This window comes from Acartia tonsa, chromosome 5 (genome assembly GCF_053477335.1).
Source record: "Acartia tonsa isolate MP-2025a chromosome 5, ASM5347733v1, whole genome shotgun sequence".
Taxonomy (NCBI): domain Eukaryota; kingdom Metazoa; phylum Arthropoda; class Copepoda; order Calanoida; family Acartiidae; genus Acartia; species Acartia tonsa.
In genome coordinates, this window is record NC_137264.1 from 25,264,798 (window position 1) to 25,286,655 (window position 21,858).

At 29.8% G+C, this 21,858-nt stretch overlaps 1 protein-coding gene across 1 annotated transcript in view; it reads left to right on the top strand.

Moving 5' to 3' along the window:
• The window catches only part of LOC145320069 (uncharacterized), a 42,748-nt gene that overhangs the window by 15,441 nt on the left and 5,449 nt on the right, over positions 1–21,858 (top strand). Inside the window, exons 3-18 of the mRNA XM_080162509.1 lie at positions 3,500–3,584; positions 5,789–5,878; positions 7,410–7,439; positions 7,548–7,628; positions 9,079–9,170; positions 9,700–9,769; positions 10,079–10,188; positions 10,339–10,436; positions 10,703–10,750; positions 11,777–11,840; positions 15,197–15,254; positions 16,712–16,761; positions 17,513–17,554; positions 18,809–18,892; positions 20,150–20,220; positions 20,644–20,705. Of these exons, the coding sequence (XP_080018635.1) occupies positions 3,500–3,584; positions 5,789–5,878; positions 7,410–7,439; positions 7,548–7,628; positions 9,079–9,170; positions 9,700–9,769; positions 10,079–10,188; positions 10,339–10,436; positions 10,703–10,750; positions 11,777–11,840; positions 15,197–15,254; positions 16,712–16,761; positions 17,513–17,554; positions 18,809–18,892; positions 20,150–20,220; positions 20,644–20,705 (1,135 nt within the window). The remainder of the gene's footprint in view (positions 1–3,499; positions 3,585–5,788; positions 5,879–7,409; positions 7,440–7,547; positions 7,629–9,078; positions 9,171–9,699; positions 9,770–10,078; positions 10,189–10,338; positions 10,437–10,702; positions 10,751–11,776; positions 11,841–15,196; positions 15,255–16,711; positions 16,762–17,512; positions 17,555–18,808; positions 18,893–20,149; positions 20,221–20,643; positions 20,706–21,858) is intronic.

A 21,858-nucleotide genomic window follows, 5' to 3' on the forward strand; every position in this document is an offset into this window, starting at 1 on the left:
GTCTCAATCATATACTTACGTTTATGGGAAAAACTATACCTTCCGGTTGCAGAGAATTATTCTAACTTGTTCTAAAGTCAAGCATGTTACACTACGATACTTAATTTTAAATCATGAAGATCAAAAAAATTTTGTCCAACTAGTCATTGTGATTTGTACTTTAGCATTATTGTCTTTACTGCGCAAGTAAAAGATTCCTTCAAATTTCCCAGAAATTTTTTGGGGTTTTCACTTCTATTCCTCCTTATTCTATGGTTACTTTACAAGAAATTATATTCAATTTTAGGACTTGATTATGATTGCCTCGCTTATGATATTATACTTTGTTGTCATAAACATCAATATTTAAAAAAGCAAATTTATAGGATAATATTTTTCTCTTACAAAAAGTTGTTGTCCAAAACATTGTAATCTACAGAAGAAGTAATTTTGTTTATCATCATCATTGGGGATGTACATCAATTTATTCGCCATTGTCTTATCCCTAAAAGCTTAATCTTATTATTTATTTGATTTTTTTTTATGTTTTCTCTTTCTCTTTTTCTATCACACTCTCTCTTTATCTCTCTTACTTTTTATCTCTCTTTTTCTCTCTCTTCTTTATCTCTCTTCTTTATATCTCTCACTTTATTCTCTCTTTCTCTTTTTCTCACATTCTCACTCTTTCTTTTTTTTCTTATCTTTTCTCCCTCACATTTCTCTCTCTCTTTCTGTTCTTTTCTTTCTCTCCCTTTCCTTTTCTTTCTCTCTGCCTCTCTCTCTTTCTCTCTCTAACGTTATCTTTATCTCTCTTTCTCTCTGTTATGGTTTCGCAGTCGCAAATTATAAAATTAAAAATAACTATTAATAAAGCATGAATAGCAAGGGTACTCTATGAAAAGTTCATATTTTAGTCCCTAAAGCAACTCTTTAAACGAATTATTTAAATTCTTCCTCTCTCTTTCTCATTCTATCTCTCTTACTCTTTCCCTTTCTTTCTCTATATCTCACTATCTTTATATATCATTTTATACGTAAGAACCTGCAATCTATCCAAAACAAGGATGACCACATCCATAAAAGCGAAGCTCTGAAACGGTAGGACAAACGGACATTAACACTTGTATAATGAATGCGAATGCGAATGCGAATGTATAAGAGTCAAAGCAAAATTGTAAGTAAATTTGTTGAAAAACTGCTTGATACAAGATAATGATTATGGACATACTTACATTTTTAGGACTTGATTATAGAGTTGCTTCGCTTAAAATATTGTACTTTGTTGTCCCAGGAATCAGTATACCAAATCAGACCAATCGGATAATTAGGTCACATACAAATTTGTTGTTAAAAATGTAAAAAAAAAATCAACATGTTTAAAATGAACGTACGGACATTCTGGTAATGATTGTTGAGTTGCTACGCTTTCTAACTCGTACCTAACTATTACAGGAATCCCATGCAAAATTTGAAATCGATAGGACAATTCTAACATGCCTAAATTAACGAAAAAAGCTATTTAAAAAAGTAAAAAAAATTAACTTGTTTAAAATGGACGTACGGACATTTTGGTAATATTGATTATAGAGTTGCTACGCTTTCTAAATCGTACCTAACTACTAAAGGAATCACCATGCAAAATTTGAAATCGATAGGACAATTTTAACATGTCTAAATTAACGAAAAAAGCTATCCGTGACGGACGGACGGACCGACCCTAATTATAGAAAAGCTTCGCTTTTAAAAGGAGTCTTTTTTTCTTTCTCTCACTTTATTATTACCTCCCTCATGAAGGAGGTCAGCTAGATTAAAATGGACCCCAGAATCGGAATCTACGACCCCATAATGTATGGAAAAATGGTCTTCAATATTTCATATAGGCCCTATGGGGGCTATAATATCCAAAACCATTTTTATGGTGTCCATTAAAAAACTGCTTAAATACTGGATAATGTTTAAACATACTCACATTTTTAGGACTTGATTATAGAGATTTTTTGGTTTTAACATTGTACCTTGTTGTTTTAGGAATCAGTATTTCAAAAATTCCTTACGATATTTTTATTTCACTTTATGTTCTTCATCTTATTTATCAACCAATCAAGTATCATTTTTCAACACTTGTTAAGATGCTAAATTGAAACAAATTTACAATGTATTGTGTAAACAAGTGCTGGTAATCCTTAAAAAAAGTAACAGGATAATAAAAAAGTTAAAAATCAACATGTTTAAAATGGACGTAAAAACAATCTGGTAACAATTCAGGAGTTGCTACGCTTTCTCTATCGTACCTAACTACTACAGGAATCACCATGCAAAGTTTTAAATAGATAAGATAATTCTTACATGTCTATTTCAATAATTATATCATACGAAAATGTTTTCGAAAAAAGTAAAAAACCTGCATGTTTTAAATGGATGTACGGACTTTCTGAAATTCTGGTAACGATTATATAGTTGCTACGCTTTCTAAATTGTACCTAAATGTTAAATCATCATGCAAGGTTTGAAATCGATAGGACAATTCTAACATGACATACGGATGGATCAACCCTAATTATAGAAAAGCTTCACTTTTAAAAGGATGATAAATTCCATACCTAGCACAGAACAATCTTAAAATGCTCTTCGTACAAAAATACAAAAAGTTTAAACTTAACATTATTGGGTAATTTATCACATCGTATTATGCTGATAATAAATGATTAATAAAAGAATAATTCCAGTTCTGTTGGCCCCATGAAATTTTTAGGATTTTGATTTTATTATTCTTATTCTTATTATAAACTTAAGCTTTTCTCACAATTTGAAATTTTTAAGTAAAAAAGGACCTAAAAACAAAGGTTGTTAATTATAAAAGTGAAGGAAGCGAGATTTGACTTTGATTTACAGGGGACTTTTTTTAGCCGTCTAGCTCTAATAGGAGCTGAGAAAAAGCTCCTCCCCCCGACCGGCTAGAGGCCCAACTGTTAAGGGCTACATTACCAAGAAGAATATAAGGACAGACGGTCCTACCCTAATTGTAGAAAAGTTAATTTTCAAATGGAAAGTTTAGTGATTTTTTTCCTTATTAATTTATTTATCTCAAGTATTAAATTGATAGATATAACTTAAAGCCAAAATACATATATTCTGAGTTTTTTAGGTAGGGGTTAATTTTAGAAGAAAAAAGGGTTTTAGGAGTTTATTTTTAGTAAAAAAGGGTCGCAAGCTGTCAACATATATTTTTACTTTTTTTCGGCTTTGAAAGTGATTTTTACAGCCGGCTGCGAAATAATATATACATACATACATACATACAAACATACATACATACATACATACATACATACATACATACATACATACATACATACATACAAACATACATACATACATACATACATACATACATACATACATACATACATACAAACATATATACATACATACATAAATGGTGGGTTTAATAGAGTTTAATGGGTCATATAACCCCTCCTACCCCAAATGGTGAAATCTATTTTTTTAAATAACATTTTAGAGGAAGTCAAAAAGCTGGAAGTCAACGAAGTGCAAGTCCGCGGGGCAGTCAACTGGGGGGAAGGAAAAGTCCTCGAGGGAAAAAGGTAAAAAACAGATTTAAGCAATTTTCTGGACAAAGCCCATACTGTCCTGTTGTGACGTCATAAATTTCGGTAAATTGAAAGGAAAAGGGAAAGGAGAACCCCATTTCTTCCATGGTCTGTCCTTTTAATGGTCTGTCCCCCTTTTTACTCAAAAAGATTATTGATTCTGTAAAAAAAACTCTCTGTTATATATCTAATCTCTCCATAAAAACAGGGAAAGTGCCTACACAACTCAAAATAGCCAAAATAACGCCAGTCTTCAAGACAGGGGTGATATACATTGTGTGAATGACTATAGACTCATTTCATTGCTATGTAGCTTGTCTAAAATTCTTGAAAAGATTATAGCAACAGCTCTGAAACAATATTTAGCTTCAAACAATATCATTGATAGTCTTCAATTTGGCTTTCAAAACCTTAACTCAACTTTTCACCCTATGATTCCTTTACTTGATCATGTGGCAAATAACATTATACATCCTAGACATCAATATTCTAAAAATCTGCAGAATAGGATAATTATATCCAAAATAAAAAAAGCTGAAATCAAAATAGCAAAAAAATACTAAGATATTGTAGTACATCCTAATAAGAAATATATGCATTTAAGTCAATTTCAGTTTCCAGGTATAATACGACAGGTCTTGATCCTCCAGATATTTATGAAAATTTGCCGCCATTTTCCCGCCGATTAATGTGCTGAAAGGTGTCCGACTTTTAAAGATTAAGAAAATATGATACAAAGTTTGAAATAGATAGGATGATAATATCATGCATAAATTAAATATTAGTTTAACCATTCAAGGACTTGCGGTCGAGCAGAAAGATGTTTTGACCCTAGAATTGTTAAAAAGTTTAGCGAAAATTACCCATTAAACCGGAACGGACTTCGAACGTACAGATGGACGTACCTAACCTAATTGTAGAAAAGCTTTGCCATAAACAAAGAAAAATAGATGAAATTTTCAGATTTACCAATTATTACGTTGACGATAATATTTTTGTTGGAAATACCAAGACAAGTTTTCTAGAACAGATAATTTAGATATCTCAACCTTTGATAGACAGGTTCATAGATAGATAGATAGATAGACAAATAGATAGATAGATAGACAAATTGATAGATAGATAGACAAATAGATAGATAGATAGACAAATAGATAAATATACAGATAGATAGATAGATATATATACAGACAGATAGATAGTAGATAGATAGATAGAGAAAGAGATAGATAGATAGATATACATATATACAGATTTATAGATAGATAGATAGATAGACAGACAGATAGACAGATACACGGATAGATAGATAAACAGATAGATAGATAGATAGACAGATATACGGATAGATAGATAAACAGATAGATAGATAGATATATAGACAGATGGATTGATAGAAAAAAAGATGGATAGATAGATACAAACAAACATGAAAAGTTTTGATTGATTGATGATATAGATCGATGGATAAGTTGTACGTCAATGGTAGGAACATTTTGATAGGAAGATAAATAAAGGACACTATTTTGGAAACTAATAATTCTTATTCCTTTGTTTACATTTTATAAATCCAGCAAATATTAAAGTTTAGCAACAGTATCAGAAAGTTATGAATTAAAAATTATTGATTTTAACATTCTATGTTAATTAAAAATGTGATTGTTATTAATTTAGAAAATAAAAATCTTTCCCACTGCAATGTAGATAAACTGTTTTCTCTGCAAATAACTATTCAATGGCATAATTCAATTTTACAGACTGAAAAATGTATATTAAAATATTTGACAAAATTTATTGTACTAATTTTCTTTGCAATTTTACGGTGTGGCCATTCTTTGTCTGGGGGGCTGATGTTTACAATTTCTAGTTTACAATCAAGTTCAAGTTTCATGACAATAATTCTACTAAAATTAAGTTGTTTGTTACTTCAAATTTTACCTTTTTGTATTTTGATAGGTCTTTTAAACATTCTAAATAAGTTTTTATATTTATTTACTTTGCATGATATTTTATTTTGTAATATAATGTTTTTGCTTTGAAGTCTTTATCTGTTGTCTATTTGCCTAAATTTTCAATATTACTATTATAGCCATACCGTGGCCTGGTCAATGGAAAGGTACATTACAAACAGATCTAATAACCAACAAGACTTTAAAATTTGCCATGCCTCTAAACCAATAAAATGTTGAACATTTCAGATGCAGGTTGAAGAGAAGAAACAGGTGATAGATGATCCTGAGCTAATGACTGACTTCACCTTCACTGAGGCAGACCTTAGGGTCAAACAGGTGTTCATAATTAGTTTGATTTTAACAAAGAAGGCGTCTTAACTTTTTTGCTTTTTATTTAGAATAGCTAGCCGGTGCTTTTAGTACGTAGTAGATGTAAAATTTTCCATTGAATTCAGATATGCAATCGTTTTTTTGTAGACCTCTTATTTTTGAAGTAATTTAAGTTTTTTTTAAAATAATTAAGTCAGTTTTAAGGTACTAAAACGGAACAAAAAAAGAGAAAAAAATAGCCATAATAAACAAAAACAGTAAGATCTTTAATTTGACACCTTACTTTTTTAATTCTGTTAAGTAATTGTTAAAAAAATCAATTTTTTTTTACCTCGGTGAACGAAAACTTTAAACCTAAATATTTTCTCTCACAGGCATAAAAAATATGTGTTTATATATGACTTTAGAATGAGAAAAATATTACAAATCCATTCTAACCAAAATTGAAAAAGTTTTATAAAAATATAATAAAAAATATAAGTTTATTTTAAGAATCATAATTTTCGGCTTTAAAGGGTTGACTTGAACAAAACCTGAACAAAACCTAAACAAATGTACATACACTGTAACAGATATTTTTTAAACACAAGAAACAATAATGCATTTTTAACTGCATTGTTTTGAAGTTAATAAACAGATTGAAGCATATTTGTTTATAATTTTTCATTCTTTACATGTTATGTAAGTATCACTATTTTTATTGTATTGGTTAAGTTTTGATTTGAAGCTTCTTGATTTGTCAATTTTTGAGATTTTTGATTGGCTAGTTTAATAGTTACAATTAAGTGTTGCCTGTAAAAATATAATATTTCAGGCCATTTTTATTTTTTTTTAAGTTTTTACTTTTTTCAATTTTGCTTAGAATGGATTCATATTATTTTTCTGATTCTAAAGGTATGTATGAACCCATATTTTTTTATGTCTGTATGAGAAAATATTTAAGTTTAAAGTTTTTATTAAACCGAGGTTAAAAAAATAGATTATTTCTATAATTAATCAACAGAACTTAAAAAGTAAGGTGTCAAATTAAAGATCTTACTATTTTTGTTCATACTGGCAATTTTCTTCTTTTATTTTGTTGCGTTTTAGTACCTTAAAACCGACTTAATTATTTAAAAAAAACTTAAATTACTTCCAAAATAAGAGGTCTACAAAAAAAACAATTGCATATCTGAATTTTATGGAAAATTTTACATCTACTACGTACTAAAAGCACCGACTAGCTATTTTAATAAAAAGCAAAAAAGTTAAGACGCCTTCTTTGCTTCTAAATTCAGCCTGTAGGGAGGCTGAGGCTACCTAACCCTATTCATTAACACATTTTTTTAAAAAGTTTGAAGAGTTTAAGAAAAGAAAACATTATTGAAATATTAAAATTTTATTTTTCGTCTATTTAAAGTTTTTGAAATATTTTCAGAAATTGTAATTTTATCTATTACACCTTATCTATAAAAAAATGGATTTACACCATAAACTATTTGAAAATTTTCTATTCTATGAACTAACAAGTTATGAAATATAAGATTTTATATTTTAGGAAACAAACAACAAGAAGGCACAGAACAAGGTATACATTGATTAAAAGAACTTCAATTCTAAAATCAATCATTCTCTGTATTATTAAAAGATTTTAAAGTCATTTCCCAATGGGAATATTTTAATTTGAAAATTTCAGGGAAGAAAGAACAAAGCATTTACAATAATCCAACTTGAAATGCAAGAAAAGGATAGAAGGGCAAGAAGATCAAGTATTAAGGTAAATATAATAAAAAAAAACATTTTTAGTACTAAATTTACTTCAACTAAGTTTTAATATATGATTTGATATCTAACACTTAAATCATAAAGTTTGTTAAGAGTGTTTAATTAAATTCATTCGTACATTAGGTTTATCCTGAAGTATTTTACAGTTTTTTATTACTACTTATTTTAGCAGTTTAAGTATATAATTGTAACATGTTTGTAAACCTGCACTGCATATGACTCATCATAATTAGGAAAGGGAAAATCCTAAAATTAGGCAATTCCTTCACAGAATAAACATCCAGAAATTCTTTTATATGAGGGAAAGAAGGCTGGAAAATTATGAAATTGACAAAGAAACATCTGAAAATTCTTTACTTTTAACTCTAAGAGGAATAGTTTTGCATAAAGAATACTATTAATAGTATACTTCAGGTGGATGAGGTGTTGTACACAGATAAAACTCGGAATTAAAGGAAGCCTGCAAGAAATACCACGCTTTAACTGCTGAAAGACTGCCACAAGTAGACCCAATTCCCCAAATTTGAAGCCTTCAGCTTCTATAACAAAAAAGTTCTAGGCATTTTAAAATGACATTTTATGTACAATGAAAATTTTGAAAGAATTACAGTGCTAATGTTGAAAATTTTGAAATTAAACTACGTGGCCTAGAAACAAAATTATAAGCTTATTTTTGTCATAAATTTAGGCAACCAGTAACTAATTATATTTTTACAATAAAAATACCAATTTTTATAGTCAAAATCATTAAAAAAAAAATAAGTTTAATTTGCGTTGTACCGAGTGTACTGTAGCCAATCAAGGCTAAATCAGCTAAGCAACCAATCACAGCTGAGCTTGTAATAGTTTCACTTTCCCCCTTTGTTTCCACTATGATTTTTGTTAAAAAATGCAATTTAAATCGAATTTTTTTCATGGATTTTGACTATGAGATATGGTGTTTTTATTGTAAAAATGTAATCAGTTACAGCAATCTAAGTTTCTGACAAAGATAAAGTCATAATTTTGTGTCTAGGCGCATAATTTAATATTGTTTTTTTCTTTTATAAGCATTGGAAATCTTTCAAAATATTCATTGTACATAAAATGCTATTTTGAAATGCCTAGAACTTTTTTGTTATTGAAGCTGAAGGCTTTAAATTTGGGGTATTGGGTCTACTTGTGGCAGTCATTCAGCAGTTAAAGCGTGGTATTTCTTGCAGGCGTCCTTAAAGGATGTCAAGTCTGATATTAAGGATAAAAACAGGTTATGAACCTTCACTTGATATAGGAGCATTATCTGATACTCTTCTTTAGCCACTATCTTGTACATACATGTGTTTTATATAATTTAGTTGCAAACTAAAACTAGCGAAATTCCTTATTTGCTAATACTGGTGCTTTGTATAGTGGCTAGAAGACAGAGTGGTGTGAAGCAAAGGTTAAGATTAATATATGTATAGGTTGATGAGAGCTTGTATGTAGATAAGACTAGAAATGTTGCTGTTGTTCTTGGAGTTAAAGATGTCAAATCTGATATCAAGGATAAGAACAGGTTACAATAACACCACTGTACGTATGTCTAGAGCATGCCTGTGGAGTGTATTATACACCTGCCTCAGTCCATCAGCATGGAGTTAACTACTCTTTTTAGCATTGTCAACATTGTCCTAGTCTTACAGTTAAATTATAAGAAATTGGTTTATTTCAAAAGTTATAAATTACTTTATTAGAAGCCTTTATTTAATCAAGAAAAAAATTTATTTCATATAATCATTTATGTTTATATTTTTTAAGTGAAATTTTTATCACCTCTTTTTTATTGTGTAGTCCGTATTTAGTTATTAGGAGTTATTTCAATAAAATTCTAAAATATTTTTTTTTTGTAGTTAAAGGTAAGTGATTTTAATATGTTTTCTATGAATGTAACACCAAGTGAAACATCTATTACTGGCATTAGTTTTGTTTTTAAATACAAATTACAATAGTTGTAATCATGTTGTAGTATTAGCTTAGATCATTATATGAAGTTTTCTTAATTGTAATGCCACAGAAAGCTATTGAGAGAAAAAAAATTTATTTAGGCGTGACCGTCAATCAGTTAATATGTCTGGTGATGGGGATGTGTCAGATGCTGATGCATTTTTAGCTCAGGTAGTTCTATTCAAATCTCTAAATTAGCTTTGCTAGATATCAGTAATAATTTTTGGTGTTGTAGATTTATGATACTATGTATAAACAATTAAAAACTCAACTAAGTATTTAGATTTTATTTTGCATTACAAATCTTTTACAAAATAATTGTGAATTTTCTTTTGGAATACATATTACAAAATTTTAAAACATACACATAGGTTTGCAGAACCAATTAGTCTTGATAAATTTGATGTTTCTTTCGTGTTGGGTTAGGTTTTTTAAGTTACAAAGATCTTTTTGTTACTTAACATATCATGTTTTTACTAGGGTGAGCTTGAAATGAGAAATGGTGGAGATCTAGAAAAAGCTGTTCAATATCTAACTAAAGCAATACATTTTAATGGGGATGATGAAAGAGCTTTTGTTCAAAGAAGCAGGTTGGTTTATATCTTTTCTATAAGTATTTCATTTGGCTTGACTATGAATTATCAATTTGCAATGCACAAGTACAATTTATTCTTATTGGATTATAACCTTTGGCCGCAACATAATTTCATCAATTACATAGATTCAAATATTTTGTTTAGGTGTAATCTAAAGCTTGGAAGGAATGATGAAGCAATTGAAGATGCACAGGAGGCAGTGAACCTAGTCAAGGATTCTATTCCTGCTCTTGAGACTCTAGGTATTCACTATCTATCTATCTAGGAGGCAGCCAATATAGACAAATTATATTTCTACTTTTGAGATGATTGGTAATTCCAGTAATAAATGAAAATTTTAATCCCATATTTTAATAATCATTTTTCTACTATTTCATTTTTATTCTCACTTTCATCTTTTTGCATTAGTCATTATGAAGAGCCTTTTACCTTAGCATATATCTGGTATTATTTATCTATTTATTATTTTACCCATCTTTTGGATAATCTATCTATATATCTATCATAGATGATGTACAAGACGCAGTCAATCTAGTACCTCCACTTGAAAACTTAGGTACTTTACTAACAAAAATAATTATAACTAAATACAATTAAAATATTGGTCATAGATTGACTGCCCTCTTACATCTTTCTTAGTTTCTAATCCCTAAGTTTACTACCTAGTACCTTCTCCTCTTCAGTTTCTTGGGATTCCCCTTTACTTATTTACGTAATAAAAATGAGGGATGAGGAGAGGAGGAGTGGGAAAAAAAGTGGAAGATGGTGATCATAACTATTTTCAGAATTCTTAAAACTTGTTCTCCCCCCTCTCTTTTTTTCCTTCCCCCATCAAACCTATAATTCTGGTGTTTATACAAGTGCGCCAATGTTTTTTTTTATAAAATTGTTAAAAAATGACATCTGTTTGGTTTTCCTTTGCAATTAAGCTTTTTTTTAGGTATAGGTAAGGTTTTTAACTATTTTGGGAGAGCGTATCTCCACCCTCCCAATTTAAAATCCCCCCCAAATTTTTTTTTCTGAATATTTCTTATTAAAACTCAAATTAAAAAGTAGAAGGGCGGTTGACTTATCCCCCTCCCACCTTAAGAACACTTAGAGGCTTCTTGGGGGCGTTCGTTGTCCCTAGTCTTTCTTAAAATAAAAGCTATTTCTTGCATTTTTTTTTCAATTAGGTGTTTGATCACGAATTTCATATAGTAAAAATATTTTTCTTATTTAATTGTTATCCTAATAAGATAAAAGTTATGCTTGAAAATTGTTTTAATAGCTATTATTATATGTTGCATTTTTAGATAAACGTGAGAATTGTGATCAGAATTTGCGTATCATTTGTACTCTTTTGCGTCATTGCGTATTTTCAGATATGTATTACCCGTCATCGGAAAAAAAACACCTAAAAAGAGATAAATAATCCCTTATTTTAATGACATAACATGCTGTCTGACATGGTATCTCTGTGTGTGTGTAGCTTAAAATCTCGCTAACCGCTGGGGATGACTATTGCCAACCCCCACCCTCAAGAGCCCCTAGAGGCCTGAAGTTGTTAGTTATTAATAAAAATAAGAATTGTAAATTTCAGGAACGTGTTTGTACACAGCAGCGAAGTTTGAGAGGGCTCTAGTTATGTATCATAGAATATATAGGTAGGGAATAATAGTTATGTACCATAGAATATATAGGTAGGGAATAATAGTTATGTACCATAGAATATATAGGTAGGGAATAATAGTTATGTACCATAGAATATATAGGTAGGGAATAATAGTTATGTATCATAGAATATATAGGTAGGGAATAATAGTTATGTACCATAGAATATATAGGTAGGGAATAATAGTTATGTATCATAGAATATATAGGTAGGGAATAATAGTTATGTACCATAGAATATATAGGTAGGGAATAATAGTTATGTACCATAGAATATACAGGTAGGGAATAAAAGTTATGTACCATAGAATATATAGGTAGGGAATAATAGTTATGTACCATAGAATATATAGGTAGGGAATAATAGTTATGTATCATAGAATATACAGGTAGGGAATAATAGTTATGTACCATAGAATATATAGGTAGGGAATAATAGTTATGTATCATAGAATATATAGGTAGGGATAAAAGTTATGTACCATAGAATATATAGGTAGGGAATAATAGTTATGTACCATAGAATATATAGGTAGGGAATAATAGTTATGTACCATAGAATATATAGGTAGGGAATAATAGTTATGTACCATAGAATATATAGGTAGGGAATAATAGTTATGTATCATAGAATATACAGGTAGGGAATAATAGTTATGTACCATAGAATATATAGGTAGGGAATAATAGTTATGTATCATAGAATATATAGGTAGGGAATAAAAGTTATGTACCATAGAATATATAGGTAGAGAATAATAGTTATGTACCATAGAATATATAGGTAGGGAATAATAGTTAATAAGTTGAAATATGCAGAAGAGCTAAAAAACTGCATATTTCTGAGAAATTGTTAGAACTGCCGTGCTACCGAGATCTATTGATTTTTTAGAGACATGACGCTATTTAGCCAGTTGAGATAGAGAGATAAAATTTTGTACATGTATTTCTATGCCCCTAAAGTAACTTTTTAGGTCAGCAGAAGAATTGAATTCGAAAAAGTGTATTTTGAGTATCACGTCTAATCTAGATAGTCCACCAGACCCCAAAATTTGTAAAAGTAAAAAAAAATTCTAGCAGACAAATACCTATGTTTATTATTATATGTCACCGGTCATATAAGCGTCTTAAATAGTGATTGTGGATTATACAATTGTGGACAAACAAATAAACATTTAATGCATTTTTAGTGGTGAGGCTTATTCTGACGATTTTTTATAACCCTCAGATAGTAGCTGCACCCCTAGCATCTAGGAGAAGGAGGGCAATAGGAGGATTACAACCGTCCTAAGACTTTAAACAAGGATTGTGGGGACAATGGACTTTATAATACGTTTGCACCCAAAGTTTTGTTGGGACAAAAAATTTTATAATCTAAAGGAAGGTTTGTCATAATTGGGGATATTTAATATTTTTGTCCATTGTCTTATCCCCAAATGTCCCTGGATTTAAAAATTAAAATAGCCTAAAACTATCTCAGGGCCTTTCTGTAGCTTCTTTTAAATGGAGAACTAAATAGGTTCAGTAATTAGAGAGATTTTAACGCGAAATTAAAATACCTGAAGCAAAGCTTTTCTATAATTGGGGTCGGTCCGTCCGTTCGTAACAGATAGCTTTTTCGTAAATTTAAGCATGTTAGAATTTTCCTATCGATTTCAAGCTTTGCATGGTGATTCCTGTAGTAGGTAGGTACGATTTAGAAAGCGAAGCAACTCTATAATCATTACCAGAATGTTTTGGAATAACCCTAATTAGCTGATGTTTTCACCTTTGAACATATACATGAATTTAAACAAAATAAAACAATATCTTCTAAAGAATTAATTTATTGACAATAAACATTATTTAAATAGATTTAACAAAATATTTCAGTAATATATATCAAAATATGTGAATATTAGAGTAGGAATAGGTAGGTAATAGCAAAATTCTCTGATTTATCTCTGTCAACAGTGTTGAACTAAAAAAATACACTTTTTAAACACCTTCATAGATTCTTTTACATTAGATTAATTTTTTTACTGATAACTTTTTAAATTGCCAATAGTTTTTTTTAACTAACAACTATCTATTTTGATTTTAATATTTTCTTAGATTAGTAAAGTAAAGGGTTTATAGAACGCTTAAAAAAATATTAAAAGAAACTAGAAACTCAAAATAAGAAAAGAACTCTTCAGTTAAAAAAATATAAGAATTTATAAAAGAAAAAAAACTTACCAATTTGTTGAAAAATCAGGGTTTTGATGCAAGTATTTAGTCCACTGAGGATCACTGCCAAATTTATATGCCATCACTAACAAGAACAATTATCTCAAAAGGCCTAGATTATCAAAATTATAACAAAAAAATAGCAGTAAAATAAACTTACGAACTATTGATCAATATTCCTTCAACAATTTCATAATATCTCCAATTACAAAACAGACTGGACAGTCCATGAGGTAGTAATTAAAGAAAACATGAAAATATTTACAAAATATTGATAAATAAAAAGCAACCACAACTTACTGCTATTTGAGCAAGATCATAACAAAAAAAAATAACAGTAAATAAATTTACAAATTATTGATCAATATTCCTTCAACAATTTCATAGTTTCTCCAATCACAAAACAGACTGGGCGGTCCGTGAGGTAGTAATTAAAGATAATATGAAAATATCTACAAAATATTGATCAACAACAAGCAACTATAATTTTACTGTTATTCATGCACTAAAATGTTCTTTGACTAAAACACGTTTTAAATGCTTCTCTGGTGGAGTACAAAATCTTACTAACTTCTTTTTTGATGTTACCCCTTTTTATAACCCTTTAATGACGAAAAAAACAGTTTGAGTACAAAAATGCTTTTAAAATTCTTAAAAATTTACTTTTACTTTTATTGTAACATACACGTTTTTCTGATTATTTTAGTGAAAAAAACGATTTTTTTAAATAGAAATTAGACATTATCAAAATAGTTATAGACTAGTATGCAATAAAAAAATAGAATTCAATTCATCACAAAATTATCTAAAACAGTCCATTTTAAACATGTTGATTTTTTTACTTTTTAAAAACAAATTTTTATGTGATATTATTATCCGATTGATCTGATTTTTAGTATACTGATTCCTGGGTCAACAAAGTACAATAATATAAGCGAAGCAACTCTAATCAAGTGTAAGTATGTCCATAAACATTATTCTGTATCAAGCAGTTTTTCAACAAATTTACTTATAATTTTGCTTCCACTCGTATACATATATATTCTGATTATTCAGTTCTGACACTATTCAATTCCGTTTGTCCTACCGTTTCAGTGCTTCGCTTTAATGGATGTTGTCATCCTTGTTACTCTGTATCTAGATTGAGGAAAACCAAGACAACAAAGGATTGGATAGAAAGGTGCCAAGAAACTATCAAGGTAAGTTTTAATTTGGCTGGTATTGCCAATAAATACCCATAAATCCAATTTATTTGAAAGCAAGGGGAGGGGGTGGGCTCTGTGCTCACCTTGAACGTACAGAGAAGCACCAAAAAAGTGAAATATAAAGATATTTAAAGTAAAAGGATGTACATTAGACCATCTGTCTAAGACTAGGCCGAAGCCACTATAGTAGGTTTAATACAATCAAATGCTTTTATAAAGTCAAACTATATTAAATTGTTTGTGCATTTGCTTTATCTAGGTCATTTTTAAAAAGAACCTATGAAACATCTATTTGTGTCGGATATATACATGTAAATTTTTTTTATGAAAACATCAAATTATCTTTCAATGTCTTTGTCAGAAACTTAGGTTGTCGGAAACTGTTTACATTTTTACAATAAAAACACCACACTTCATAATCAAAATCTCTGAAAAAAATCGGTTTAAATTGCGTTTGGAAACGAAAAATCATAGTGGAAACAAATGAAACTAATACAAGTTTAGCTGTGATTGGTTGTCAATCTGATTAAGCCTTCTGATTGGCTGGAAATAATACAGTACTCTCGGTACAACGCAAGTTCAACCTAATTTTTTTTTTAATAATTTGACTTAAAAAATGATTATTTTTATTGTTAAAGTATAATTAGTCAATGGCAACCTAAATTTATGACAAAAATAAGCTTATAATTTTGTTTCTAGGCCACGTAGTTTAATTTCAAAATTTCTAACATGAGCAATGAAAATCTTTCAAAATTTCCATTACACATAAAATGTCTTTTTAAAATACCTACAACCTTTTTGCTATTAAAGCTAAAGGCTTCAGATTTGGGGTATAGGGTCTACTTTTGGCAGTCTTTCAGCAGTTAGTTCGATGTGTTTCTTGCAGGCTTCCTTTAAATAAAATAAAATAGGCCATTGTATATAATTACAAACTAAGTTGTATCCTTTTCTAATATCATGGAGGGAGGGGAAATTGGACTTTAAATTAAACTGGTGCCCAAAGTTTTCTTATTTATTGGATTAAAAACTACATTTCATACATCTTGATTGGTTGGTACAAATTGGAAAAGATCAAATTTTCCACCACTAATTCTAACCTGCAAAAGGAGTAATTTGCTGTATCATAATTGAGGATTTACGCAAATTTAGCGTTCATTGTCTTATCCCTCAAGATTCCTGAATAACTTGCAATCTTATTGAAATATTTCTTTCTACTTTTGTCAATATAAACATTTAGGTTAAGGAAAGGGAAATTTACTTTTGTTTTCGGTAGAATTAGGAATACGTATCCTTATAAAAAAAAATAGCAGGATTTCTATATTTGTGTGTGTAGCTTAATATCTCGCTAACCGCTGAACAGAAATAGTGAAGCTTTTTATAGGTTCAGGGAATGTTTAGAAATATTTTGGGAAGGGATACCAAACTAACTTTTACCAGCTTATTTTTTTTAGGCCTTTTTGAGTATGACAACCTTCGATGCAGACTTTCTAAAACAAAACAGGCGAGTATTAATCATTAAAAATTACGAAACTTTCATGGAAATAAATGTATATTTGTTGTGTAGCATGAATGACAAAGTTAGTTGTATACTGGATGCCCAAGTGTATAGGGTTATCTTTACAAAAAAAGCAGTCTCTCTGTAATAGTTTCTGAGAAAATCACATTTCCCTTACAGCCTGACAGACTGACGGACGATCAGACAAAGTAAATTATAGAATAACTTGGCTACTAGAAAAAAAGAAATAAATATAAAAATGTTATGTAAAAATAGTAAAAAACCTATGAAATGCATTTATTATGTTACTGAAAGAATAATAAAATTTTTATTTAGGAGACAATAAATAAAATTATTCAATTATCTTATATTGGAAAAATATTTTATATTAAAATGCAACTATGGGAGGGAGAAGACATTGGAATCAATAATATTCTGGTACTCAACGGTTTACAACCTCTTTCTCGTATTAGTTACCTTTAAACCTCATTTATATTGAATCTTGATTGGTTGACACAGATTAGCAGAGTTAAAACGTTCTCAAGTACTGAATTAAATATTTTTAAATAGTGCATGTCAATTCATCGTCTTTTGTGTTATCCCTTAAGATCTTTGAATGAAACTGCATTTTTAAAGATAAAGAAACAGATTTCACAAAAATTTGTACCATCCATTGTATTATCCCTTAAAATCCCAGGTTAATTTCTAATTGTGTTTTGTTTTTATTAACAATAAAAAAAATATTTTTTTATTTTAGAGGAAAGTCGTGTGCAGAGATCTTTAGCTCTATAGAAGATGAAGGAACATTTATATTAAAATCTATTTTAAATTATCTAATGTACCTATATATAATACCTTTACGGCAAAGGAAATGTCAATTCTTTTAATAACTACAAAGTAGTAGTGGCCCTGATTCTTTAAAGTTAGGATTCAGATGCACACGGAGATTTGTTGTGAGAATTCTTACGCTCAGCTAAATATATTACAAGATTGAAGTGAGTTGGAAGACTCAAGACTTTATTATTCTGATCTCAAAGTTTTCTTTTTGTTGGGTTTTAAAACTTTGGGTACTTCTATTTGATTCTTTTGGTTGGGTTTAATTCATTTCCAGTTGAGCAACAATTCTCGTGGAGGCTACTCAATCATTTCATCACCCTGACCTTATTAAGTATGACAGGTGTTCTAATTTCAGCCACTCTTATTTAATGAATGACACTCTCTTAAGAATTAAGAACATGGATACGGGGAAGCTTGATTTAGTTTGTTAGATTTATAGTGCCCTAACTTACTTCTTATCTCCTTCCATGTAACCTAGATGCATCTACAAAATATCCCCTCCTAGGATTGGTTAGAACCTCCGAGACACAGAAAAAGCATTCAACATTCCATGGTTGATCTACATATGAGAGACACTGAGAATCAAATGCAATAAAAATATATAGGCTAGTAACATAGTTACTCTATAGAACTTGTCTCATTTATTCAACTGAATATCCAATGATTGCATGTTATGTCAAACTTTTTGGCTGTATTTAGATTAATATTAAACTGTGATAAAAATATCATAGTTTAATTTCTTGTTTTTAAAAATTCTAAATAGTTGACATTATTTTATGTTGATCATATGTAAGCCATTCCCGCATTTTAATAATGATAATTAAATCTTTAAAACCTCTAAGAAAAATTATGGTGCTGTGTTCATTGGTTCAAAGTCCCTGCTTTTTACAAATCATGTACATTGGGAATAATTGACTCTTAAGCCCCAAAATGTTGGTTTTAACTTACCAATAAATAAATAGTGGGGTAATTTAAATAAAAACATACTTGTTTATTTTTTTATTACTTTAGGTTAAGTTTCTTAGGTAATTGGTAGTTCTACGGTGTTGGGACACCAAATGCACTTATACATTGCGAAGGGTCAGCATTCCTCCCAGGAAAAATTCTTGCCCTTATCTTATCTTTAAAAAAAAAAATAGGCATGGGATTTGATGTTCAAATAGGTACTTAGAAGGGAAGCTCCTCTGTGTGTAAAAAAATGTAAATGTAAATAATCAGGATCTGAACCAACTAACAAGGAGGGTCCAAGAAAGGAAGAAAAATTATTCCTTACCAAAGATGATAAACGAGAAATAAGGAGGTAATCCTTATATCATTATCTCTAGGTGTCTCTCTGTCTAGAGGCATCTAGGGGCGTAGCATAGTTTTTGGGGGTATAATTAATTAAGCGAATCAACCCTTAAATAAATTACAGAAAATCTGTACGTTCGTTTTAACAGTATTTATAAAACTACAAGTGAGCCAGAAATAATGTATAGCCAACAATCGAAATTAATTTAAAATAATATTTGAGGGACAGATAAAAAACTTGTCATTACAACGAAGCTTTGTCCCCTAAAATCACGAAACCTTTAGGAATATTTTCACTAATTAATTTAGTTGTTACAGCCGCGATTGAGCTATTTGATTATACTCTAATAGTTATTTCTCGTATCGTATTATAAACGGCTTTCCGCGGATATAGAATGTACAATTATAAGATTAAAACAAGTTTTTTTAGCCCCGAGGTGCCGGAGGCACCGGCTAAAAAAACTGATTTAATCTTATGATTGTACATTTCTATATTCGTAGAAAACTGGATATAATACGATGCTAGACATAGTTTTTTCGTATGGATGAGAACCGGTTCCTGTCCACTGGATTCGAATGAATACGAGAAAAATATTTACTTAAATATAAAAAAAATATTCCTAAAGAATAATTGAAGACTTTAAATTTTGTTCAACTCCCCTGCCCTCCTATTATCTCTGCTTCTGTTAGAAATAAAGGACTAAAACCCAGCTTATACCAACAATTAAATTAATTCAGGAAAAAATCACGAAACCTATACGTGTTTTTCAGCTATCGTTGGGGGGCAACACATCGTAAAATTGGCGACCTCTCCATTTGCCCCCCAAACATTATTTTAGATTTATATCGCTTGTTGGTTATGCCTTATTCCTGGCTAAAACCCTTGTTTGATAAAATTGAGACAAAAGTCAAATTTCGCTTCCTTTTCCCTTTCACAGGACCGGCAGGATCATACCTGGAACCTGAAATTAATTGAACACCTATTTTTCATATGAATAAGTACTACTTTAGGATATCTTAGTATTTTGGTAACATAAAGTGCTTTGTTTATGTAAAATAAAAATATTTTTGCTCCTTACCTGGATGACCCTGCCAGGTTTGCGGCAATCCTTAGCCGATTTTTATTGGTTTAAATTTTTTTTCGTTGTAAAATCATTAGAAAATTAATCATTTTCATTTTTATCTTAACTTAGCATGCTATTTCTGAAACGCCAGTGGACTGGACATTGCTATCCTTGTTTACATTTGAATCTTTGTTAATTAATAGGAAAGAATTTCAAGAAGACAAGATGACTTCGTTGCTTATGGGGAAGCTTAAAAAGGATATGGACTTTCTAGGTAAATAGACGAATAGATAGATAAACAGATAAATAGATATTCAGATATCTGGATAGATAGAATAACAGATATCCGGATAGATAGAATAACATATATAGATATAATAGATGGACAAACTATACAGGTAACTAGGTGATGAACAGAGAAAAATTTGTAGCTACAAGGCTTCTTTTCTCATGGGGAAGCTTAAAAAGGATATGGACTTTCTAAGGAAATAGACAGATTAATTGATTGATCTATAAGTAGATGTATGTATAGTGTATAGATAGATTAACAGACTGGTAATTTATATTTATGACTTATAGGGATACATAGGTAGATAAACAGATAGATTTGTTAGTTACATTGGCCACTTGGGAAGTTATTTGGTTGGCAAGACAGACAGACAACTGGACAGACAAATAACAAATCAAATAAATTCAGAAAAGTTGTTGAATGAAAAGAGTTTGCAGAATCCAATCAAGAATGAAATTGAAGATTCAGAGGTCAGTTTTTAACAACCTGTTTAAGTGTCTAATGTATGTTTTCCTGTGCTTATCAAAAAAAGACTACAAAAAACGTAGTTTTTAAAATGGAATGTTTGTGACTTAATTGCATAACTCTCAACATTTTAAAAATTAACATGATACCCAGGGATCTTAAGGAATAAAAATTAACATGATACCCAGGGATCTTAAGGAATAAAAATTAACATGATACCAAGGGATCTTAAGGAATAAAAATTAACATGATACCCAGGGATCTTAAGGAATAAAAATTAACATGATACCAAGGGATCTTAAGGAATAAAAATTAACATGATACCCAGGGATCTTAAGGAATAAAAATAACATGATACCCAGGGATCTTAAGGAATAAAAATTAACATGATACCAAGGGATCTTAAGGAATAAAAATTAACATGATACCCAGGGATCTTAAGGAATAAAAATAACATGATACCCAGGGATCTTAAGGAATAAAAATTAACATGATACCAAGGGATCTTAAGGAATAAAAATAACATGATACCCAGGGATCTTAAGGAATAAAAATTAACATGATACCAAGGGATCTTAAGGAATAAAAATTAACATGATACCCAGGGATCTTAAGGAATAAAAATTAACATGATACCAAGGGATCTTAAGGAATAAAAATTAACATGATACCCAGGGATCTTAAGGAATAAAAATTAACATGATACCCAGGGATCTTAAGGAATAAAAATAACATGATACCCAGGGATCTTAAGGAATAAAAATTAACATGATACCAAGGGATCTTAAGGAATAAAAATTAACATGATACCCAGGGATCTTAAGGAATAAAAATTAACATGATACCCAGGGACCTTAAGAAATAAAAATTAACATGATACCAAGGGATCTTAAGGAATAAAAATTAATATGATACCCAGGGATCTTAAGGAATAAAAATTAACATGATACCAAGGGATCTTAAGGAATAAAAATTAACACGATACCCAGGGATCTTAAGAAATAAAAATTAACATGATACCAAGGGATCTTAAGGAATAAAAATTAACATGATACCCAGGGATCTTAAGGAATAAAAATAACATGATACCCAGGGATCTTAAGAAATAAAAATTAACATGATACCAAGGGATCTTAAGGAATATAAATTAACACGATA